This window comes from Prosopis cineraria, unplaced genomic scaffold, assembly GCF_029017545.1.
Source record: "Prosopis cineraria cultivar Desert tree isolate PC_DT_omini unplaced genomic scaffold, ASM2901754v1 PC7, whole genome shotgun sequence".
Taxonomy (NCBI): Eukaryota; Viridiplantae; Streptophyta; class Magnoliopsida; order Fabales; family Fabaceae; genus Prosopis; species Prosopis cineraria.
The window spans coordinates 15,230,777-15,254,387 of record NW_026555338.1 but is presented as its reverse complement, the minus strand read 5'-3'; the positions used below and the strand labels follow the sequence as shown (position 1 = coordinate 15,254,387).

General features: G+C 30.0%; 1 protein-coding gene and 1 pseudogene across 1 annotated transcript; one reads left to right on the top strand and one right to left on the bottom strand.

Annotated features, from left to right (window-relative positions):
- Nucleotides 1-1,523: 1,523 nt before the first annotated feature.
- Nucleotides 1,524-5,036, top strand: LOC129315455 (probable disease resistance protein At1g61300). Its single transcript, XM_054959136.1, is given in 4 exon segments — nt 1,524-1,911; nt 2,066-3,946; nt 3,948-4,427; nt 4,833-5,036. Coding segments are annotated over 4 exon segments (2,616 nt in total). The 5' UTR covers nt 1,524-1,671; the 3' UTR covers nt 4,848-5,036.
- Nucleotides 5,037-10,764: 5,728 nt separating this feature from the next.
- Nucleotides 10,765-14,946, bottom strand: LOC129315456 (uncharacterized; annotated as a pseudogene).
- Between the last annotated feature and the right edge of the window lie 8,665 nt (nt 14,947-23,611).

The window sequence follows — 23,611 nt, the reverse complement described above, 5'->3', positions numbered from 1 at the left end:
TAATTATTTTTAAATTAATTTTATATTTTTATATTCACCTCTATTAAACACCTTACAATAAATATAAAGTTATTATTAATATGATACTTTAAAAAAAGATAATGATTACACTTCGAAAGATTAAAAATAACTTTTATTTTTAGACATTTAACTTTTTAAAAAATATTTTATATTTTTAAATGGAGGGAGTAGCTTAGTTAAGAAATCCCCTTTCTAAAATTTTCTTAATTACAATCAAACTAGATTTTACACCATATGACGCACGAGAACATTAATCCATATTATGTAAAAGAAATAAGAGAGAAAAATAAAAGTTGAATTTTTATTAATTTTTAAAAAAAATGCAAAAAAATGATTACAGTTCTTTATTTCTTTAATAACTTCTATTAATTATATTTTTTATTTCTAGTATAATATTAGAATTATTTTAGTGATTAAAATACATAAATATAAATAATAATTTATTTTATTTTTAAATAATATACAAAAAATATTACTGGCATTTTATTTTAAAAATATAAGGTATTTTTAACTAAATTTTACTACTAGTACACTAGTCTATTATCTTTACACTAATAACATCTTTTTATATTTACTTTTATTGTATAGGATATTTTATTTTAAAATAAATATAAAATAATTTATTTATTATAAGCATCTTTGAAAAAAAAAAGCACATAAATTACACTTCAAAATATTAAAAATACTTTACATTTTTTAACATTCAACATCTAACTTTTAATCCTAAAAAAATACTTTATATTTTTAAATGAGGGAGTACAATTTAAATTTTAAAAATATAAAACATAAAATATGATTTTAATTTTAATTTATGTTATTAAAATTTATTTTTTAAAACAATTTTAATTTATAAAAATTAAAAACATTTACATCGGATGGCAAGGTAGATCCGACGGAAATTACGGAGGAGGAGGACATAACACTCGTGAGATCCCTTATCATTATATTACTTATTTTATCATTTTGCATTTAATTTTTTTTTTGCTGCTTTAACCGTGTCCTCCCTTCATCTTTAGATATAAAATATTATCTAAAAGTATATTTATTTTTAAATATAAAAAATTTATGATATTTTTAAGTAATCAAATAATTTTAATATTATCTTAAAAAATGAATGAGATATTAATTGTCTTTATTCTTTATCTACTATTATTATAATATTAATTGTAAGAATAAAATTTGAAAATCATCATAATTTTATGTAATTTTAATTAAATAATATATTTTTATTGATATATATGATTTAATTAAAACACTTTATATATAGATAGATGGAGAGATTACATGAAAGTGAGCCTAGAATGCATTTGATGGCCACAACCCACGCGCCACATGGACGGTCATGTTCAAACTTTTGAGATGATCAATGCAACAGATTTTTTTTATTAAACAAAAACAAAAAAATTACATGAAAAGAAATGAGGAATGGTAGGTATGGCTTTTGAGGAAAAGAAAAGCTAATATCTATTAGAGATTCTGTCAAGAGGACAGTAAAGGTGGGAATGGTAGCTGGCTGGCTTGTGAAGGACGTTTCCAGCTAAGAGGACTCTATTTTCCCTCTTCAGTCATTCTGATTTTTGAGAGACTGAGACTCCTTTCGTTGGCACACTCATCTTCCTCACATCCGACCATCGATCTCATCACTGAGCCATGGAACTTGCAGCTCCGATCTGGGATGCCATCAAGTGCTTCTGTGACTGCACAATCAAACAAGCTGCTTTCATTTGTCATTTGGAGGACAACTTACAATCTCTCGCAGAGCACTGGACTCAACTCCAAGATCAAGGTGAAGATGTGAAGCGAATGGTCGAACAAGCTGAAAGAAATCCTCGTATGGAAAGGACAAAAGCAGTAAATAATTGGCTGCAAAGAGTGAACAATTTTCAAACGGTACTAACTAAGCTTACCCCAAACTTTTCATTCTTTTTATGTGGTTGTTAAATGATTTCAGATCCTAGTTACTTCATTGTATATGATTTAAGTAGTGAAATGAAGTTAAATGGGTTTAAGCTTTGAAACTTTCTTCTTATTTTTGTATCTGTAGACTGTACAAGACATTCAGAATCAAGGTGCTACAGTAGTTCAAGATAAGTGTTTGGCCAACTATTGCCACAAGAATTGTTTGTCAGCTTATAAATTGGGAAGGGAGGTCGTCAAGACTTTTGATTGTGTAAATCAGTTGATGACTGAAGGAGAAAAATTCAACACTGCCAATATTGCTTGTGAGCTGCCTCGAGGACGGGCCGAAGAAATGCCTGTACCTAATACTGTAGGTATGGATGAGATGCGAAACAAGGTATGGGAAAGCATTGAAGACTCAAATGTGGGCGTTATTGGTTTGTATGGCATGGGTGGGGCTGGGAAGACAACGCTCCTCAAGAAAGTGAATAATGAACTTGTAATAAGGGGACATGATTTTGCACTGGTGATTTGGGTTGTGGTGTCTAAAGATCGTGATATAGAGAAAATTATCGATGATATCTCCCAAAATATAGGCATTGATTGGAAGGACAAAAGTAAAGATGAGAAAATCAGAGCAATTTTCAATGTTATGAAACATAAAAAGTTTCTTCTCATGTTGGATGATATATGGCAGGGATTAGATCTTTACAGTATAGGGGTTCCACCTCCGAGGGAGATGAATCATTCAAAAGTTCTGTTAACGACACGGTTTGAAAATGTTTGTGATCAAATGCAAGCCAAAAAGCTTCAAGTGAAATGCTTGACAAACAAAGAGGCTTTTAAGTTGTTTTGCATGAAAGTGGGAGATGAAACTTTGAACTCTGACCCCAGCATACGTGATCTAGCACAAAAGCTTATCCTTGAATGCAAAGGGTTGCCACTTCCTCTGATTACAATTGGACAAGCTATGTCCGGACGAACGAACCCCCAATCGTGGAGGCATGCTATAAACAAGCTTCAGAGTTCTCCTGCTGAGATTAAAGGTATGGAAGAGGAAGTGTTTTTCATTATTAAGTTCAGTTATGATAGCCTTCCCAATGATATGGAGAAAAAATGTTTCTTGTATCTTGCTTTATACCCAGAGGATGAAATCATTTATATTCTTGATGCAATTCTTTTATGGATTGGAGAAGGATTCTTTGGAGATAATCATACTATTGATGATGCCTTTAATCACGGTCAAGCTGTGGTTGAAAACTTAAAGCTTGCATGTCTTGTGGAAGACAATGGTAGAGACTTCATTAAGTTGCATGATGTGATTCGAGATATGGCTCTTTGGTTACTCCGAGATCAAGATCGGAACAAAAACAAAATCCTAGTGCAACAAGAAGCATTGAAATCATTAAAAAGTGATAACCTTGATGTTGAAAAGATCTCAATTATGATGGACTACCATCATAAGGAGACCCAGGCTTGGAATCTTCCTGTTTGTCCTCACCTTGTGAGCTTACTTGTGAGGAACTTGTCAATCATAAATAATTTGAGAAATCTCCAATTCTTGAGTGAATTGAAGGTTTTAAGTTTTGCTAGTATTGGCAACGTGATAACTATTCCTAAAGAAATAGGATTTTTGATTAAGTTAGAATATTTTCAACTATCAAATTGTAAAATTAAAAAAAAGTTTCCAATGGAGATGAAAAACTTGAAGAGCTTGAATGTATTTTCCCTGCAAGACATTGGTTCTAGTGTTAAAATAATCCCTTTGGAGGTTATACCATGTCTTGAGAGGTTAAGAGTATTCAGGTTTACTACAGAAGAATGGATGGCAGTCAACGATGCAACAGAGGAATTACTGTTGGAGCAGTTAGAGTCACTACCACACTTGGAGGATTTAAGCATCCACTTACTTACTCCTGCTGGCATCAACAAATTAAGTTCATCCGAGTTGCAACATTGTGTTAGGGATGTGGGTGTTGCATTCCATGCACCAACAGTTTCATCTATGGCAAAATGGAAACGTTTGGAAAGAATATATTTTCGTGAATTGCGAAATAGTTTGGAAGTGTCATTGGTTAATCACTTTTAACATATTTTGCAAGCTAAGAACTGCCATTTTTGACCGATGTCATTCAATAACTCATTTGACATGGCTCAAGTATGCTCCTTACCTTCGTTATCTTTATGTGCATCACTGCGCTCTGCTTGAGGAAGTCATTGTGGAAACTGAAGACAACAATGACAGACAGAATATGGATGGCATATTTGCAAATCTCGAGATAATGGATTTAATGAGGATGCCAAATCTAAGGAGCATCTACAAAAAGGCTTTGCCTTTTCCTAAGCTTGAAACAATCTGGATAAGCAATTGCCCGAATCTCAAGAAGCTTCCTTTTGATTCTAACTCTGCAAAATATTTGAAGAAAATAACGGGGCAACAAAAGTGGTGGGACGAGTTAGAGTGGGAAGATCAAGCCCTTAAGGATTTATTCCTTCCTAAATTTCAGGTAAATACATTTCTAGCCTAAACTCTCAAAGTTGTCTCCGATTTCTATTTTTCTCTAAGTTTCTTCCAAAATTTTCATTCCAAGACTAAAATAATTTAATTTCATTTCTTGACTACAGAGCATAAGTTTCATTGCATAATATTTTTTGCATTATGTATCTTTTAGTCAAATATTTATTTCACTTATATTTTTGCATGTATATACGTGATGAGTTCATTGAGAAATTTATAATATCTTGATTTTAATTTTGATAGTGGATCGTGTATATTCCGATTTTGATATTTCAATTTGTTAGTTGATGTTTTTCTCAACTAAATAGAGTACTCATGGGATTAGAACATTATTAATTAAGTGCGTATTATAGCAATCTCCGTTATTAATTTTCTTATTTTTATTATATATCAGGTATGGCCCATCTAAGCCATCAGGAAGCCGCACCTCAACATGTTTGATCCAAATTATGTTTTGGATTTGCAGTATTTCGACCCAAATTTGTAATTCTATATATTATTCTGCATTTGGAATTTGTAAGTAATTTGTTCTTTGATTTCCAGATTTTCGTGAGTTGGGTCATATCATGTTATATATATATATAACGTCTTCTTTCCAGGAATGCCTAATTAAATACTCAGGGATATCTATTTTTGTCTGACAACAATATTTTGGAACATCTAGATTTGATGTTTAATGTTGTATTTATTTTAATACTAAAAATAAGCCTTTGCCAAACATAAAACACAATTTCATTTATGTTTTACAAATAAAACTTGCCTAAAAATTATTAGAAATTTAACTTATTTATAACTAACAACTTTTTTATAAGAAAATCATAACGAAAGCTTTATCGTATGATTATTCTAAGAGTAAAATAGATGAAAAAAAAATTATTGATAGGAAAACAAAGATATTCCAAAATATTTGAGCTCCTACTTTTATTGTATTTAGGTGGTTAAACTTTCTGTTTATTTCACCCTTGTCAAATGTGAAATATAAATAATAATTTATAAAATTTCTCTGCAAATGGTCTGGGTTTTTTAACTCCATATCAAGGAATAAGGTATCATCTTAATTTATGAAGATGAAATACGCCAATAAATAAAAGAGTTATTTGATCTTTGACACTGTCAGCAAGTTTCTATCCTGGACTATTTTACAAAGTGCTAGCTTTTTTGATAAAGAGACTCAAGTCAAAATTAAAAAGAAATATATGTATTATTTTTCATAACTTTGTAAGAGAAGAAATGTTTAAAGGTCAATTATTAAAAAAAGTGATGAAGATTTGGAAAATTATTCAAAAGTTGACAATGACACTAAAGATGAGGAGAATATTAGAAGTATATATTGGAATAACACATGAATGGACAAGATATAAAGATACTTTAACATACAAATATACTTTAGATATGCAAATGCAGAATGAATATCATGTTAATAGAATATTGTCAAGTCTTTTATGCCCTTTGCTTGGATTAGTGTGAGCCTTGTGGCTTAATGTGTTTGTGACTCAAAGTCAGATTACAAGTGTAAACAAAAACAAAAATAATTTCTGTTTTGGAGCATGAAAACTTTGGTAATATTCTTAATATATTTTGCTTCACTGGGTGTTGAGATTACTTTGTTTTGGTGCTTGATAATTTTAATAATGTTCTTCATATTTTGTTTTATCGTTGAAGGACAAATGAATGAATTCTATAGTTCATCATTTTAAATTAAATCTTCATCTTTTTTTATTGATCAAATTTTGTTAAAAAAATAATTAGGATAACATGGTTGAAGGTAAATTTTGGTGTGTGCTTTTTCTCTGTATATATTCCTTTTATAATGAACGCATTTTGACTTTTCCTAAGAGGAAAAAAAAAAGAACAGTAAATTTTGGTGGATAATTTAAATACAAAATAATAAAAATGAAATCTGATTACGGTGATTTGAGATTTCTTGCACAGTCCAAATAAAGGTTTTTAATATTAGAATTGAAATTTTTTAAACTACACAAACAAAAAATTTTAAATACATAAATTTAAAATTTAAGATTTGAAATATGAAATTTTAAATATAAATCCACAAATCCAAATGCTATCTGAATGTATTTATTAGTATTGCAGGAGTTTTTTCATTAACGGTGGACATCTAATTTTGCCACAATTAATATGAGACGCTCTTGGAATAAATAGCCACTGTTTTTATTTTTTTATGTTGACTTGCTAAACGTCCTCCAAAATAAATACATTTGGATAGCATTTGAATTGATGGGATTTAGATTTTACATTTAAAATTTTATATTTCAAATTTCACATTTGAAATCTATATGTTTAAAATTCTTTATTTAGATAATTTTAAAAATTTCAAATGAAGAAAAAAAGTGAATTGAAATTCAAAATAAAAATAATAATTTTATTTTTATTTGTTAATCAACAAAAGATGAGAAAAAAAATGAGTTATTGAGGTATTAATAGTTAAAACACACAAAGAACAAGATGTTTGAAATTATTAGAACTTTAAATGATTAGCGTATAAAGAAAATTTAAAATTACAAAAGAATTATAATTTGAAATGAATTTAAATTTAAATTTAAATTAAATTAAAATTGATAAATTTTTGTATATTCAAACGAAAAATTTGGTTTAATTCCAAGTCCTCATTAATCTAAACATACTATTAGCAATTAGCAATGTGAAAGGCCTATTTAGAAGAATATTACATGCCACAGAGTGCGTTTGGGCATGAAGCAAATAATAATATACTTTGTTTTACCATGTTTTCACAATGGACAATTAATATGCATTTTCAGGTTGTAATATATGGATATTTAGCGCCACTGAATTTTGAAAAACTGATAAAGTAGTTGAAATCATCATTTTGATAATTTCATTAATGAATTTAAAACTCAAATTAATTGATTAATTAAAATTATCCAATATTTAAGCTCAAATTAAGTTGCTTTCATTTTATTTTTCTTGTTTTCATAATACACAATGTTTGATTCATAAAAATTATGGTTAACTTAACTAATTTATATTGTAAATCATCACCATTAACTACTTGTAATAATTGCTATCAACCTATTAATTAATTCTAAATCTATTTTTAAATTAACAAAACCAATAAATTTTCATTTTTTGTTTTGAAAAATAATTTTGATTACAAAACAGTTTTTTAAAATAAAAAATAAGAACAGAAACTAAGGACTTGTTTGTTTTCCATTCTCCTTTTTTTTTAAAAAATTATTTTATAATATAGTTTTTAAATTATTTTTAAAACTAAAAATAAAAACTCGTTTGATTATGTCAATTGAAAAATAGTTTTAGAATAAAAAAATGATTGATAGTGATGGTTACAATCAATTAATAGTGATAATTAATAATATAAATTGATCAAGGTAATTATAATTTTTAATAATCAAATGTAATGTATTTTTAAAATAAGAAAAATAAAACAAAAACAACTTAAAGTTGTTTCTATTTTTTTATTTTTAAAAACAAAAAATGAAAACAATTTTGAAAGTAACTAAATAAAAATCACTTATTCAAACAAATTTTAAAATTTTTTTATTTTTAAAAATAAAAAATATTTTTTAAAAATGGAAAACAAACAGACCCTAAATAGGCCCTTATTTTCCAATGGTAAGATTTTGGATCTACAATTATTTATTGAGGAAAAAAACAAGTTAATGCACTCAAGATGTGGCCATATACATCAAACAACCAATGCAATTATCATACAAATGAATGGGATAGGTTCTTAGGTAGTTTGTCAAATCTTTTAATTTTGTGACATTTTTTAAATTATTGAGTGAAAAAGGTTTTTAAATTTATTTATTTTCAAATGTTAACTTGAACACTTGACTCAAAAGTCTGAGCTTACAAGTCAGATCACAATGACCCAAGTCTAAAAAATATAGGCCCAGTCCTTGCAAGAACCAATGTCTATAATGGAGTTTACAGCTCAACTAAAAATGAAACACTACAAATGTTATATCAAGATTGATAATTTACTCCAGATAAAAGGCACAGCAATCACAAAATATCAGTTATCTCTATGATAGAATTGAGAAATGATATAGATCAGTAGCAAAATAAGAACAATATAGATTGGACAGAAAATTAGTCACAGTTATGATATGGAGAAATTATTTCAGAAAGTTACCGTCAGTCCTTAAAGCTATTGGCACAGGCAATCCGTACTGCAAGATGCACATTTAAGTTAATGAGATGCATATCATGTAGTTTCTTTTATTAAAGCATATTCAGATATCATGTATGTATGTGGTGCTGATTTCAACTTATCAACATAATGTTCCACATAAACCAAATAATAATTGTAATATCATTTAGCACATTGATATGCTTAAAATTACTCCAAATATTACAGTCAGGTCAACGCCCATCATGCGCTACCTTAATGTCAATGTCTGCACCCTAAAAAGTTTATAACATTCATGTTAAAGGTATTCTGCTGCACACGTGCATACATTTTCAATCTTCAAAAGAGCAGAGCAATGTAAATAACAATTGAAGTCACCCAAAGAAGAAGAAAAACACTACAAAAAAAATGACTTTCAGTGACGACACTAAAAAATCGCCGCTGATTTTCAACTTTCAGCGACGACAAGTGCATGTTGCTGCAAAAAGTCACACTTTCAGCGGCGACGTCTACTGTCGCTGTTGAAATTTGACTTTCAGCGGTGACTTTTTGGTGTCACCGCTGATTGTCAATATTTTTATAATTTTTTCAAAAAAATTATGTTGTAAGTTTCAGCGGGACTTTTTGATGTCGCCGTTAATTGTCAACATTTTTATAATTTTTTCAAAAAAATTATGTTGTAAGTTTTAACAACGACTTGTATGTCGCCGCTGATTGTCAATATTTTTATAATTTTTTTAAAAAAATTATGTTGTAAGTTTCAACGATGACACCAAAAAATCGCCGCTAAAAGTCAACTTTCAGCGGTGACTTTTTGGTGTCGTCGCTGATTGTCAACATTTTTATAATTTTTTTTTAAAAAATTATATTGTAAGTTTTAGCGGCGACATACAAGTCGCCGCTAAAAGTCGACTTTCAGCAGCGACTTTTTGGTGTCGCCGCTGATTGTCAACATTTTTATAATTTTTTCAAAAAAATTATGTTGTAAGCTTTAGCGGTGACATACAAGTCGCCGTTGAAAGTATGTCACCGTTGAAAGTCAACTTTCAGTGGCGACTTTTTAGTGTCGCCACTGAAAATGAGGCTTTTAACAACAACTTCAAATGTCGCCGCTGAAAGTTTGATTTTATATTGTCATCATAATTTTTTATTTTTATTTATCTAATATTTAACATTTTAAGACATTAATTTTTTGTATTATTGTAATTTTATAATGAATATATAAAATTACATAATGAGTTTTCATGTTATTCTATTATTAAATTGTAACTTTAAGATAAGGTTAAGGTATTATTTAATGTTAATGAATTAAAGTAAAAAATTATGCCAAACCATATTATTTTACGTGTGTTTATATTAAAAAATTTACAACTAAGATTAAGATTCAACTGAAGTTAGCAAACTAAGATTATAAGAAAAATCAATAAATGTAATATGATTTATGTTTGGATATGTTTTGTTTTTTAAAAATCGGTTAGATAAACTGAAATTTTTTTAAATAATTTTATTCAAAAGCCAGTTAAGACGTTTAATGGCCAAAATAAGCATGAAATTTTTAATATATATTTTTTGACTAATTAATAACTAAAACAAATTAAATTTAAAATTATAACTAATAAGTAAAAAATTTTAAATATTCAAGATAGAAGAGAAGAGAGAGAAAGCGCAAATCATCAGATCAATGTAGAAGTCAATAACACTACTTGTTTATAATAATTAAATATGTGATATTTAAATTTATTCATTCGTAGAATGATATTTCATCTAATCTAATTTTTCAATTTAAATTCTACATTTAACACCAGTAACTTTAAAGCTTGATGCTAGTTTAAAAACATAAATAATTATAAACTAATGTATAATCATCAATATTTTTACTATTTATTCTTAGATATTTTTTATATTATAATTAGAAATATGAATATTAAAATAAATAATATAACAACCTCAAGAAGTAAAAAAATTAAAATAAATAATACAAATGATATTGTATCAATTATATTTATAGTTTACTTTAAACAAAATAAATAATATAATTTGTAATTTTATAAATTAAAAGAATTAAATTGAAGTATTTGAGGATAGTAATGATATTTTATAATATTTAATATTTAATATATATGTGTGTTTGTATAGTTTAATAATATGTGTGTGTGTGTGTGTGTGTGTGTGTGTATTTAATTATGCAATAATAGACTACAGGTTCATGCCAGCTTAGTGGCAAAATGGTTGGACACAAAAGGAGGTCACAAGTTCAAACCTTAGAGGAAACAACTTTCAAAATGAAAATGTACATTGGTGACATGATGACACGTGGCGTGTGGTGAGAGTGACACATGGAGAGTGACATGGTGCCACATGGCGTGAGGTGAAGGTGACACGTGAAGGATGCATGGTGCCACGTGGTGCGAGGTGGGGCCTTATGTGGAGGGTGACATGGTGCCACGTGGCGTGAAGTGAGGCGCCACATGGTGTGAGGCGGGGCTCCTTACGTGGAGGGTGATATGTCGCCACGTGGACAATGATGTGGTGCCATGTGTGTAAGTGAACCGACATTATTATTCAGCGGCGATAAAAAAGTCGCCGCTAATTGGTAGCTTTTACGGCGACAAATGTCGCCACTGATACTTAATATTCAACGGCAATAAAAATAGTTGCCGCTGATGTGTGGTTTTTGCGGCGACAATATCACCATCGATTTTCAACTTTTAGTGGCGACTATCGTGTGGCTGCAACAAATTTTCTTTTCTGCGACGACAAATGATTCTCAACTTTTAGCGGCGACTTTTATTGTTGCCGCAGCTTGAATCAGCGACAGGAGCTCTCGCGGCGACATTGTGACGACTTTTTGTCGCCGCTAAAAACTTTCAGCGTCGACTTTTTGACTTTCGGCAGCAACATTCTCAACTTTCAGCGGCGACTTTTATTGTCACCGCAGATTGAATCAGCGACAGGAGCTCTCGCGGCAACATTGTGGCAACTTTTTGACTTTGTCGCCGCTGAAAGTCAATTTTTTTATAGTGAGAGAAGCACCACCAATTTAATTTGTAATATAAGCTTCCTATCAGCACCACCAATTTCACGACCAAAGAAGATTCACTTTTGGACAATTGGAGGAAGGCCAATATTAGATCCATAATCATCAGTTTCCATTAGCCAGAAGTTGTGATCAGGATTTTTCAACTTGTCCCTGCAAATAAAATAACAGAGAAAGGATACAGTTCTATAAGGAATTTAGTTTGATAATGGAAGAGTAATGAATAATGACAAACTACATCCATAATAAATTGCTTGATTTTATAAGGTTAAAAAGTAAATAAAACTTTAGGAAGCCCTTCATGCAACCTCAAAAGGGAAACCGTCATGGGGCTAAGTGAAATTGGGAAGGCTCAAGTACAAATAGATAAAATAGATTAAAAAATTCAGGGAAATAATGATTAAAAAGCTGGTTGATATTAAATAATGTAAAAATTGAATCTTCTCACAAAGCAAAATCGTGTAAAAAAGCTGGTTATAGTGTAGTATTTTTTATGGATAATAGTGATTCATTCAAAGCAAAAGATTATAACGACATCCTAACATCAGGCCTGCAGCCTACTTCTTTCTTCATCCTCCATTCTCCACAGCCAAGAAGGAGGAACAACAGAGATGCTGCTACAAATAGAAGCACAATGTGTATATTTAGCTAACTTATTAGCATGCACATTAGATTCACAATTCCTAAATCTCAATAACCTCTCAATTCTAGCTAAGCAAACAAGTGTGCTATATCAAGTCTTCATAAGGATGAAACTAAATATTATCCCTCAAAATTAAATTTATAGCAGTTATAGTGTAGTTTTAATAAACCATATTAGATAATATCATCTTTTATAAAATGGACGTGCACATCAATGACTGAAATAGCATTTTAAAAAGTCAACAATTACATATTAAATCATCAATGAAGCAGCTAGCATTTGGATGCCATGTTACTCTAAAATGTCCTCTCATGCAACATACTACTCAGCAATCAGATTCTTACAAAAGTGAGTCTCCCCAAATTTCAGTTTTTCTATCTAAAAGAAACTCAACCAAAGCTATCCATACAGGAATATGAAGAAATTACGTTGTTTTAAGAAAAAAGCCCAATTCACTGAACCAAAAGATTACACCAAAATTGTAATGTAAAGACAATAAAATTAAAGGAGACTCGCCTTGAATGGAATATATGAAAGCCCTTGAATAAGTTTCTTTTGCTCCTGGAGGCTAATGACATTCCCAAAGCTATAAACAGTAATCTTGAAAGTGCTGTTGGAGTCTTAATACGGCAACTTCCTGTCATCTAGGTATTTCAAGATGGAATCCTTCAATTCCTCATAATTACCACCTCCCCATAGCTCATGTATTCCCTTTACAAGTATACCTATAATTTCTGGCAAAAATAAAAGTCAAACTAAACCCACATAACTTATTTATAGAACAAAATTAAACCTTATGAAACCTAGATCAAAAGCAATGGGAACAGAGGTGAAAAACCAAAACCCACTTCAGTTGACAATGTTTTGAGCAATGTGTTTTGTTAGAAGATTGACAAAATGGAAAGGAGAATCCTTGTGGTGGTGGAGAGGAAGTCTCCACGCAAACTCTAGGTTACAATTGACTACTATCATTAAAAGGAAGATTACTAGGACTTGATATAACCTGATCTTGCACCAAACAAGTATCATACCAACAACAAAGTGACTTGATTTCAAAAAATTATACACCACCTAGTTCAACAACTGAGCAAAATGCCAGAACCTGCATTAATATAAATATATACGAGACCACGAAAAAACATCAATAATCCAATCTTTGAGGAAGGCATGCGCCCTACTTTAATCTTTTGAGCTTGATAACTTCAATGTTATATCATAAAACACCTTCAAGAATTTGAGGAAGGCATGTGACCTACTCCAATCTTTGTTATAGGAGGTCCATCACAAGTAGAGCTTAAACTATGCATAATAATCATTATCTTCCTCTTCCATCCTTTCAAATACCTTCGACCCCTCATTGACCGCCAAATTAAGCACATGCATAACACTTGTAGATGATCGCCATCAAAAACTAAACCCTACCAGCTCTTTAGTCACTTTGTTATATATGCCAAGGGTATCATTTGCTGATACGTCATCCATAGTTATAGTGAGTTAATCATACAAAAATTTAGGATCCTCTTATGCAATATCCAATCATGATCAATAAAATGAGTAGTCAAACACAAGTAATTAGTGTTTTGATTAGATGTCTAATACTTTGTTGCTAAGCAAACACAATTAGAACACTTCTTTAACACATTCTCTAGTATCTTAATTTCTCCAAGGTACAATTGCCAACAATCTCTAGCAACAATTGTTCTTGAAGATTGGAAATTGTGGTTCTAACTCTTTCATAAGTTGTCTAAACCCATGCTTTTCAACTATTGAAAATGGCATCTCATCACAAATAACAACACAGCTAGAGCTCTTCAACATTGCTGTTCATTGTATACATGTTTCACAGAATTCTCCAAGGCTTCTGATGGTTTCTTCTCAGGTTGTAAGGGGGAAGGAAGTTAGATCCAGTACTACCCTCTAGATTACCATCGTCTGTAGTGGGGGAAGGAAGATCAGGTCCAGTAGGCATTGGTGTTTCATTCTCACTAATAGAATAGTTATCTACCATCTCGAATATTGTCTAGTAAAACAGACCATAGGCGCTCAACTTTTTAATCAATACAAATATGGGGAAAAAAACAGAGAAGAGAATTAAGATATATACAACTGATCTCAGCAAGTTATAAACCTGAAATTTTAAATATTCTAGCCAGCCAGCCTTAAGATAAGATACTAACAGATTCTAATGACATCTCTTATTAACACATGAAGATTAAGAATTATACAATTAAGACACAGAAATAACCAAATCAAATCACACATGGAGTTCTCAAAATTAGAATCAGGGAGTTCTCAAAATTAGAAATTCTATCTCAGTACAAAATTCAAACTCAAATCAAAATACTGAATTCGAGTCAAGAAATATCAGACAATTACCGAAGCCAATCAATACTATTGTAAATAAGCATTAATCTAGAAGCAACAATAACCAGAGCACATTACAGAGAAAAACAAATATAGGAGAAAACAAAACAAAACAAACAATTTACGCAACAGGAACAAACAGAGAGGAAATTAGAAGCAGATAAGCAAGAGAATTCGAGGTAAGTAAACCAAGAAATTAGAAGTAAACAGTAGGAAAAAGAATTTATATATATAAGCTACAGGCTCTAGGCATATTGATAAAGCACAGGAATGGAGGAGGATGAACTTAAAAGCATGGAGAAGAATAAGAAATATAAAAAAGGAAGAACCATGGAGCATACGGGACAATAAGGAGAGTAAGGGACGAGGAAGGACCATAAATCTAGAGGACGGGGAGAATACCCAGCTGGCGAGCTCCGAGCATATCAACCAAGAGACTGAGAGAAGAGACCGACAGAGCGATAGAGAATAGCCCGCAATGATTCGACAAAGACGACAATGAGAGGTGTGAAAAAGGGGATCAGTTAGGGTTCAAAGTCCAAATCCAAATTGGAGGGAACACGAAACGGCAACATCTTAAAAATTGTTCTCAAAAAAATTAGTAAGGGGCACGTTTAATGAAAAAAATACATATGAATCCCATATAAAAATTTATTTAGAGATAAGTTTTACAAATTTCTAAAAAAAAATACTCTAAGTGCAATGAAATTTGATTGTAATTAATTTACCTTATAGTTTTATTTATAAATAACTCCTAACATGTTTTACCAGTTCAGAATTAAAAAAAAAGTCAGTTCAAAATTAAAAAACAAATCTTAAAACTTATTAATTTATTTTATAAAATTAATAAATTCTCAACTTTATCCCTATTAAATATATATATATATATATTAATAATAAATTTTTCCTCATAATTTAATGGAGGATAAATAATGAAATGATTCAATTTTTTTTAAATTAATATTTTTTTAAAAAATAAAACTATAAAAAATATTTTTAATTAAATTTTAATTTTTTTATTTCAGATTTTTTTTAAATTTTTTCCTTTTAAATTTTATGTGACTTAAAAATACATACGATGCATGCGGAATTAAATTTAGAAATAAAATATATTTTTAGAATTTATAATTTAAAAGAGGTCATAAATTATTAAATAATTTTACGTTATTATATATAGATTAGATTTTAAATTGTACCCAATAAAGGTTTATGAAATAAAATAAGGTGTCCTTTATATTTTTAAAATGTAAATTTTAAAATAATTTTGTAGCTATATTACAGGTAGAAATTTCTAAAATAATACAAGTGGTTCATATGGTGTGGAAAAATTACATTTTAAGGCAAAACACTCGTCTTGAATTTATAATTTGTATGATAACAATTAATCGGCTAAAATAAATTGTTGTCTATATTTTGATCATAACTGGAATAACAAATTTGAAGAAAATTTATTGTTTATTTTTGAAATAAAAAAGGGTTGGATGTTATTTTTTTGTCTCTATTAAATTTCATAGCCTCGTCTATTTTTTAAAATTAAAATTTTTAAAATTTTTGCTCACTTTCCTTTTATTCTCCTTAAATCCTCAAATCAATCAAATATAAAATTAATATCCCACGCATCGCATGTGCATCAAAGCTGGTTTGTAATAAAAATTTAATGATATGACTTATAAATAAAATTAAAAATCTTCTATCCTTGTCTTATAAATAAGACTAGAAGGAATAACACAAATGCCCATGCACTCACACTCGTGATTGACCATTGGCAGTCATTGATCAATGGCTAGAAATTGTTGACCGGCATGCGTTGGTGAACATGAATTGTTGTGAAATATGAGCATGAAAATACGACTTGGCAAGACCATATGATAGGTAAGAGTTTATTCTAAGGGAATTGATGACTTTTGATATTTTATTAAATTTATTGGTGTTTTTAATGTAATTGAAAGTCATTTATTTAATTTTTTTTGGCACAAATATGATTAAATAGATGATTACGTGTGAAAATGGGCATGTAAATGTGATTAAAAGTTAGTGGACCAATTCTATTTTTAATTTTGGGTTTTATATATGTAGGGAGGCCTAATTTATGAGCCTAAAGATGAAAATTTCAGAGCCTAAGTCAAAGAAATTAAACTAAAAAGAAAATTTGAACAGATCATATTCACTGTTGCGAAATGTGAACGCGATTTTAATAAAACGCATAGCTTTAGCTTTAGTCTTTAACGAACTTTTAGGGTTTCGAGACCTCATTTTTTACCATTTTTGACTTCCAGCAATTGCAGAATGTTCAGGGAGAGGAAAAAAGAGTGAAAGGAGGAGGGTTGGAGAAGCTTGAGTTTAGTGGAGAATTAAGGGTTTCGCTCAAGATTGCTCCAATTAAGCTTTTATTCTCCTTCTTTTCTTTATTGTGCTGTATATATTATTAATTTTGCTGTCATTGGAGCCATATGTGGCTGATTTTCTCTTAATCTAGGGTAGTTATGAACTGATTCTTGAATTAAAACATGTTTGAACCATTTATTTGAGCTTAACATTAGTTTTCTTTACTTAATCTTGTGTTTATTTTTCTATGTAATACTTGGCTACCATTAAGTGTGAATTTGGGGATTTAGGTTTTACCTTGGAAGAGAAAAATTTAAATTAAACCATTAGATTAAGTAATGTGAGATTAGAATTTATTCTAATTTGCCAATAGGATAGAAATATACATATTGGACCCATATAATCAAATTAGAGTGAGTATGTGTCTTTTTATCTCTTGGGTTTTGTATTAGAAATAACATATTAATTCAAGAGAGGGATGTAATTAATTGAAAAATAATTATTCCTCTTAATAATCTATATTAACAAATTAATTTTAAGTGAATTTATTTGAATAAATACATGCTCTATGAATTGAAGAAGGGATTAGCCACTTTAGGTTGCCTTGATTATTTGTGATTGTTGGAACTTTTATTTTAGTGCATTCATATAACTTCAATTTCTTAATTCATGAAATCAAATCCAAATTTTGTTGTACTTGACTTGAAGGAAAATGAGAAATTTATTATTTAATTATCAATTAACTTGATTTTCTGTAAGAACAACCTTAATTTATCATGTATTATCTTTATGACCTGTATACTTGCGTAATCCATTACATATTTGTGAGCATAAGGAATTAATCATTTAAATCCACGTGGTAAACAATCACTATGAGTGCCCTTAGTGTTTGATGTATATGTTACCTTGTATTGTCACTACTTATAGGAGGAGCATGGGTCGAATGTCATCCCTTATATTCAAGAAATGAAGAAATAGTTGTCTAAGAATGAGTGCATGAGTAACTTGTGGATGATGAGAAGGTTGCTCAAATCCATAGATGTTTTCGAAAAACAATCACTACAATAAAATAATAGGTTTCTCTTGGAAATTTCTCTCAGAAAAAATGTAGTGAGAATTTCTCTTGAATTTTTTCTTAAAAAGTCTCCCCTATGAATGTTCTTTCTAATTTTCTCTTGGGTTTCATAAGTGAGGAAACATTTGAGAGAAAATCTAAGAGAACATTGAGAGAAACTAACCGTGCTATAGCAAGAACCTATTCTCTTAGATAATTTTGAGAGAAATCTTTGATAGAAATGATAAATAAAAAATAAAAATTATAAATTTTTTTATTTATAATTTTTCTCTCAGATAAATTGGCGAGAAGTTTTCTCTCAAAGTATTTTAAGATTTCTTTCGAATATATTTGAGAGAAATTTCTCTCAGAATGATCTGAGAGAAATAGTTCTCTCGATATATTCTGAGAGAAATACTTAAATATCTCTAAAAATATATGGGAGAAAATATCTCTCAGAATATTCTAAGAGAACTCTTATAGTTTCTCTCAAAAATTTTTAAGAGAAATATTTGTTTTCTTGTTTTTTAAATTATAATTAATTTTATTACCATGAAAGTACTTCCTCCTTAAAAAAAGTAAGGTATTTTTAATTAAATTTCACCTCCATAAAGTAGTTATTGTTTTCAAATTCATATCATCTTTTCATATTTACCTCTATTTAATAGAGTGTTTCAGTTTAAAATAAATATAAAGTAATTTAGTCATTATAGGTACTTTTGAAAAAAAAATAATGATTATATCTTAAAACACTAAAAATTTCTTATATTTTTTGATATCAAACCCCTCAAAAAATATCATGCATTTTTTAATGAAGGGAGTATATCTTTTGTTTACAAAAACTAAACTAAACTTTATTTTAAAATATTAAAAATTTATTTTATTAGTTATAATAAAATATAATAGTTTATAATTATAATATATATATATATATATATATGTAAATTATTACGTGTAATAATATACATGTGATGCTGTAGCTTTATTGGTTACAATAAATTCTCATAAGTCAAAATATTAATTCTTTTAAGTTAAAAAAGGACCCAATCAGATTTGAACTCACAATATATTGGACAAGTGAGAATCCCATTTACCTTTGGGCTATGTTAAAATAATTGAAAATTTTTAATTGAGTCACAAAAATCTGTCACTAATTTTTAACTTAGTGATGAAATATTAAGTAAAAGTAAAAGAAAATTGAATAAAAAAAAGTAGAGCCGGTAATTCAGGCAAGGCGGGCTTATTAAGATCGGGCTCAATTTCGGCAGGCTTATTTGGATTGAGTTTAAAGTATCCTATTCCTTCTAAAATGTCCATATAGCCAAGCTCGATCCTAACCCCCTTGAACTTATTCGGGTCGGCCTGAATACTATAGGACTCAACTTTTTTTAAAAAAATTGGGTCTTAAAATATAAAAATTAATATTAAAATATATTTTAAATATTATTTTGAGATATTCATTGATTAAAAATAAAAAATAAATATTTTTAATTTTTTTATTTGGATATTCGGGCCAAGCCCGAACCTAATCAGGCTTGCTCAAATTTTCTCGAGCCTACTCGGATTAGCTCAAATAGGCCTGAACATTAAAAAATTAATTTTTTTTGGATTCAGATCTAAATTTTTGAGGTGGATTTGGGCTAGCCCAGCATAGTTAGACCAAATTATTGGCTTTAAAAAAGAAAATTTTTCCTTTTTCAATAAATAAAAATAAAAATAATACCCTAGCCCTAAAAAAATAAAATACCCGTGTTCATTTTTCACATAGCTGCGTTCTGAGACCCACTCTAAAATTTCAATCCCTAATTTATCTCTTCAAACTCCATTAGATGTGTGACAGCTCCCATTCCTTTATAGATATCTCATCTTCATCTTCCTCAAGGATTCAAGTGGGTATCTTCAAGTAGCATCCTTTTCTTCACTGATGCGTGGTAGCATTTGGATCTAAGGTGTTCTTTTCTTCTTTACCAAGTTCCATTTTATCGCCTATAACTATTCTTTAACTCTTATGCCATTCCTTTACTGTTGAGTTACGAGATTGCATTTGAGTTTATTTTTCTTGACTACATAATGATTGCCGAGAGTGGTGGGACCCATGTGGCTATGTTAATTAACTCTTTGTTTGGACTCTTCCCCTGAAATTCCTTTGCTCTGTAATGAAAATATGAAGCTAGTGTGATCAATTGAATTCTTAATAAATGAAAGTCAAGAAGTAGATAAAAGCTAATGATTATGAGTGAAGGATCCACCAACTGGATAGAAATGCAAAGAAACAAATCTCATTTCAACCCAATCCCCTTTTTGGCTTAAAATAAGTACTATAGATTTTATATCTGGTCCTCACTTTGCCCTTTTTTTTTTTTTGTGGAATGCATGTGTATTTACTTTGACCTCTCTGTAGCAGTAATATAAATTGTAGCAGATCACGAACTAGCCTCTTGCTTTTATTTTATTTGACTAGGTTCTATTTATCATGTTTATACAATTTGCAATTCTTGTATTATATATTTCAACATCTTGAGAAATTTGGCTATACAATCCTTTTCCTTCATTCATGTATAGTTTTTTTGTGGTCATATTCTATACTTCTAATAATATATGGACAAATTTTATTTAATCAAAAAGAGAAGTGCAGGGGTACTTTCTTCTTTTATTTAATGCTATAAAATAAGAAAGGAATCTTTTGGGGATGCTAAATTGTGAATGTTCTAGCTTTCACATGCACGTGGTTTCTACCACATGATTAGCATAGAAAGAGTAAAGAATAAATAAATGTCTTGTTTAAGAATATATTGCTTCCCACTGCTTATATTAATACTAAATGACTTCCTTTGTGAACAGTAGAGTAATTTTTAATTATAGAGTTTGCATGTAACATGCCAAAACTTTACTGTCAAGACCTGATGGAACAAATGAATTCCAATGGCTTTGAAATTTTGACAGCATGTAGCTCATAAGTAGATATTTTTAAGAAGTATTAATTTGTAGAAATTTCAGCTTTCTATCAAAAGTTATGGAATTTCAAAAAATACCCATAAATGTTGTCAAAATAAGAAATTGTCATTACTGTTCATACCTAATGTTTCTATGTTTGGAGACCAAACGAATTCCAATGGCTCTAAAATTTTGATATAATGTATCTGATAATTATATATTTTTAAAAAAATATTAATTTGTAGGAATTGTATCTTTTTATCAAAAGTTATGTAATTTCAAAAGATACCCATAAATGCTGTCAAAATAAGAAATTGTCATTATTGTCTAGACTTGATGTTTCTGTTTTTTTGGGGACAAAATGAATTCCAATGACTTTGAAATTTTGACAGCATGTAGCTCATATTTATATTCTTTTAACAAGTATTAATTTAAGCTTTCTATCAAAAGTTATGTAATTTTAGAAGATACCCAAAAATGCTGTCAAAATAAGATTGTCATTACTGTCAAGACTTGATGTTTCTATCTTTTTAGGGACAACACTAATATAAAATATGAAATTTAATGGATACTTTTTACATCAGTTGGAAGAAAAATGATGTAACGATATAGAAAGCTAAGGCAGTGGCATTTTTATAATTTTGACAAGGTGTAGTATAGATTTTAAATTTATTTTCTCCCACTCATTTTTGCTCCAGTAGTGCCTCCTCCCTCATTTACCTTCTATTTGATGTGCGCCTCCCCTCCCTCATTTCCTCCTCTTTATGCCTTCAGTAGTGCTCTCCTTCCTCCTCTCCCTTGAGCTTGACCGATGCCCCTTCCCTTCCCCCTTCCCCGACGCCCCCTCTGGCGAGCTGTCCCTTCCCCCTTCCCCTCCCCTCCCCTTCTCGCACCCCCTCCCCCTCTTGTGAGTTGGCCAACGCCCCTCCCCCCTCCGATGATTCTCCCTTCCCCCTCCCCCTCCCCTTCCTGCGGCCCCCTTCCCTTGACTCTGAAATTTTGACAGCATGTAGCTCATATTTATATCCTTTTAACAAGTATTAATTTGAGCTTTTTAACAAAAGTTATGTAATTTCAAAAGATACCCATAAATATGTCAAAATAAGACTTTGTGATTACTTTCTTTTGTTACTTTCCAGACCTGATTTTTATGTGTTTATGTGCAATGTAATATAAATTTGCTTATTTCACTTATAATTAATTTATTTTGTTAGATGCAACTCTAAAGTTAGGCTATCTCTCTTACTCATAACTAATTTTTCTTATTAGATGGAACCTCCAGAGCATCGTCGTTGGATATATAATATAGTAGATGAAAAAGGTAGGCATATTGATAAGTTCCTTTATGGGGTGGATGAATTTTTTAGGTTTGCTAGCAAAAGGGATGAAGGAATGAAAATAAGATGTCCATGTGTATTATGTAAAAATTTAAAGAACTACATACCATATGATGTTAGAAAGCATTTATATAGGAAAGGATTTACCAAGGACTATTACTATTGACATTATCATGGAGAGGAATGTCCCCAAATGGCTCCAATTGACGACAACATTTGCATGACTTCTAATCCATATGAGCAAATGGTTGTGGATGTTGTTGGGTCATCATTTGATGAGAATGACATTTTTGAGGAGGATTCTAATCCAAATTTTGCAAACTTTTTTGACATGCTTTGCTCTTCACAGTCTCCACTACGGGATGGGTGTGAGAACCACATAACTTTTGTTAATAGCTGTGAGGTTGTTGAGCGTAAAGTTTGATTATAATGTCCCAAGTGCATGTGTTGATGAAATCATGACATTGATAAATGAGATATTACCTAGTAATCATTGCATGCCTACAAACTTGTACCAAACTAAGAAATTGGTTTCACGACTTGGTTGTGGTTATCAAAAGATTGATTGTTGTGCAAAAGGATGCATGTTGTACTACGGTGATTCAATTGAGGATAAATCATGTTGATTTTGTCAAGAACCAAGGTTTAGGGAGGAAAGAATTAGAAAAGGAAGATTGAATAAGAAGATCCCAACTAAATGAATGTGGTATTTACCATTTGTTCCAAGACTACAAAGGTTATTTTCACCTAATAGCTCAGCTAAGTATATGAGTTGGCACATTGATATAATCCTTTTTAATTCCTTTTTTTAAATATAATCTATCTCTACAATACAATTAACAATGCCATTTGTAGAAAAGCATAATTTAATGCATAGGCTTTTTGCAAAGTGCATTACCAAAAAAACAACTATCTAGGGACGGAGTTTTTCATCGCTAATCAGTGAAAATTTTATCGCTAAATGGATTAGAGATGGAATATTTTCATTGCTAAAAACACCATCACTAATTTGTTAGTGACAGAATTGCAAATTAACGATGAAAAATTTTTGTCACTAAATAAGGATAAGCTATTCTGATTTGCAAATTTTCTAATGGAATTATTTCATCGCTAATTATTAGGTGGATCAAAATATCATTGTTACATCACCTGATACACCAGTGCCCCCTTACCATCGCCTAATCACCTAGTGGACCAATGCTACCTCATCGCCACTTCATTGATACCTCATTTGTCATTATCATATCAAATATTATCGCCTTCAATTGTGTCTTGGCCAAATTCAAACTCACAACTTTGTACTCCCTAATGCCTTTGCGTCCATCTTGTTGCCAATTGAGCTGAAAGGAA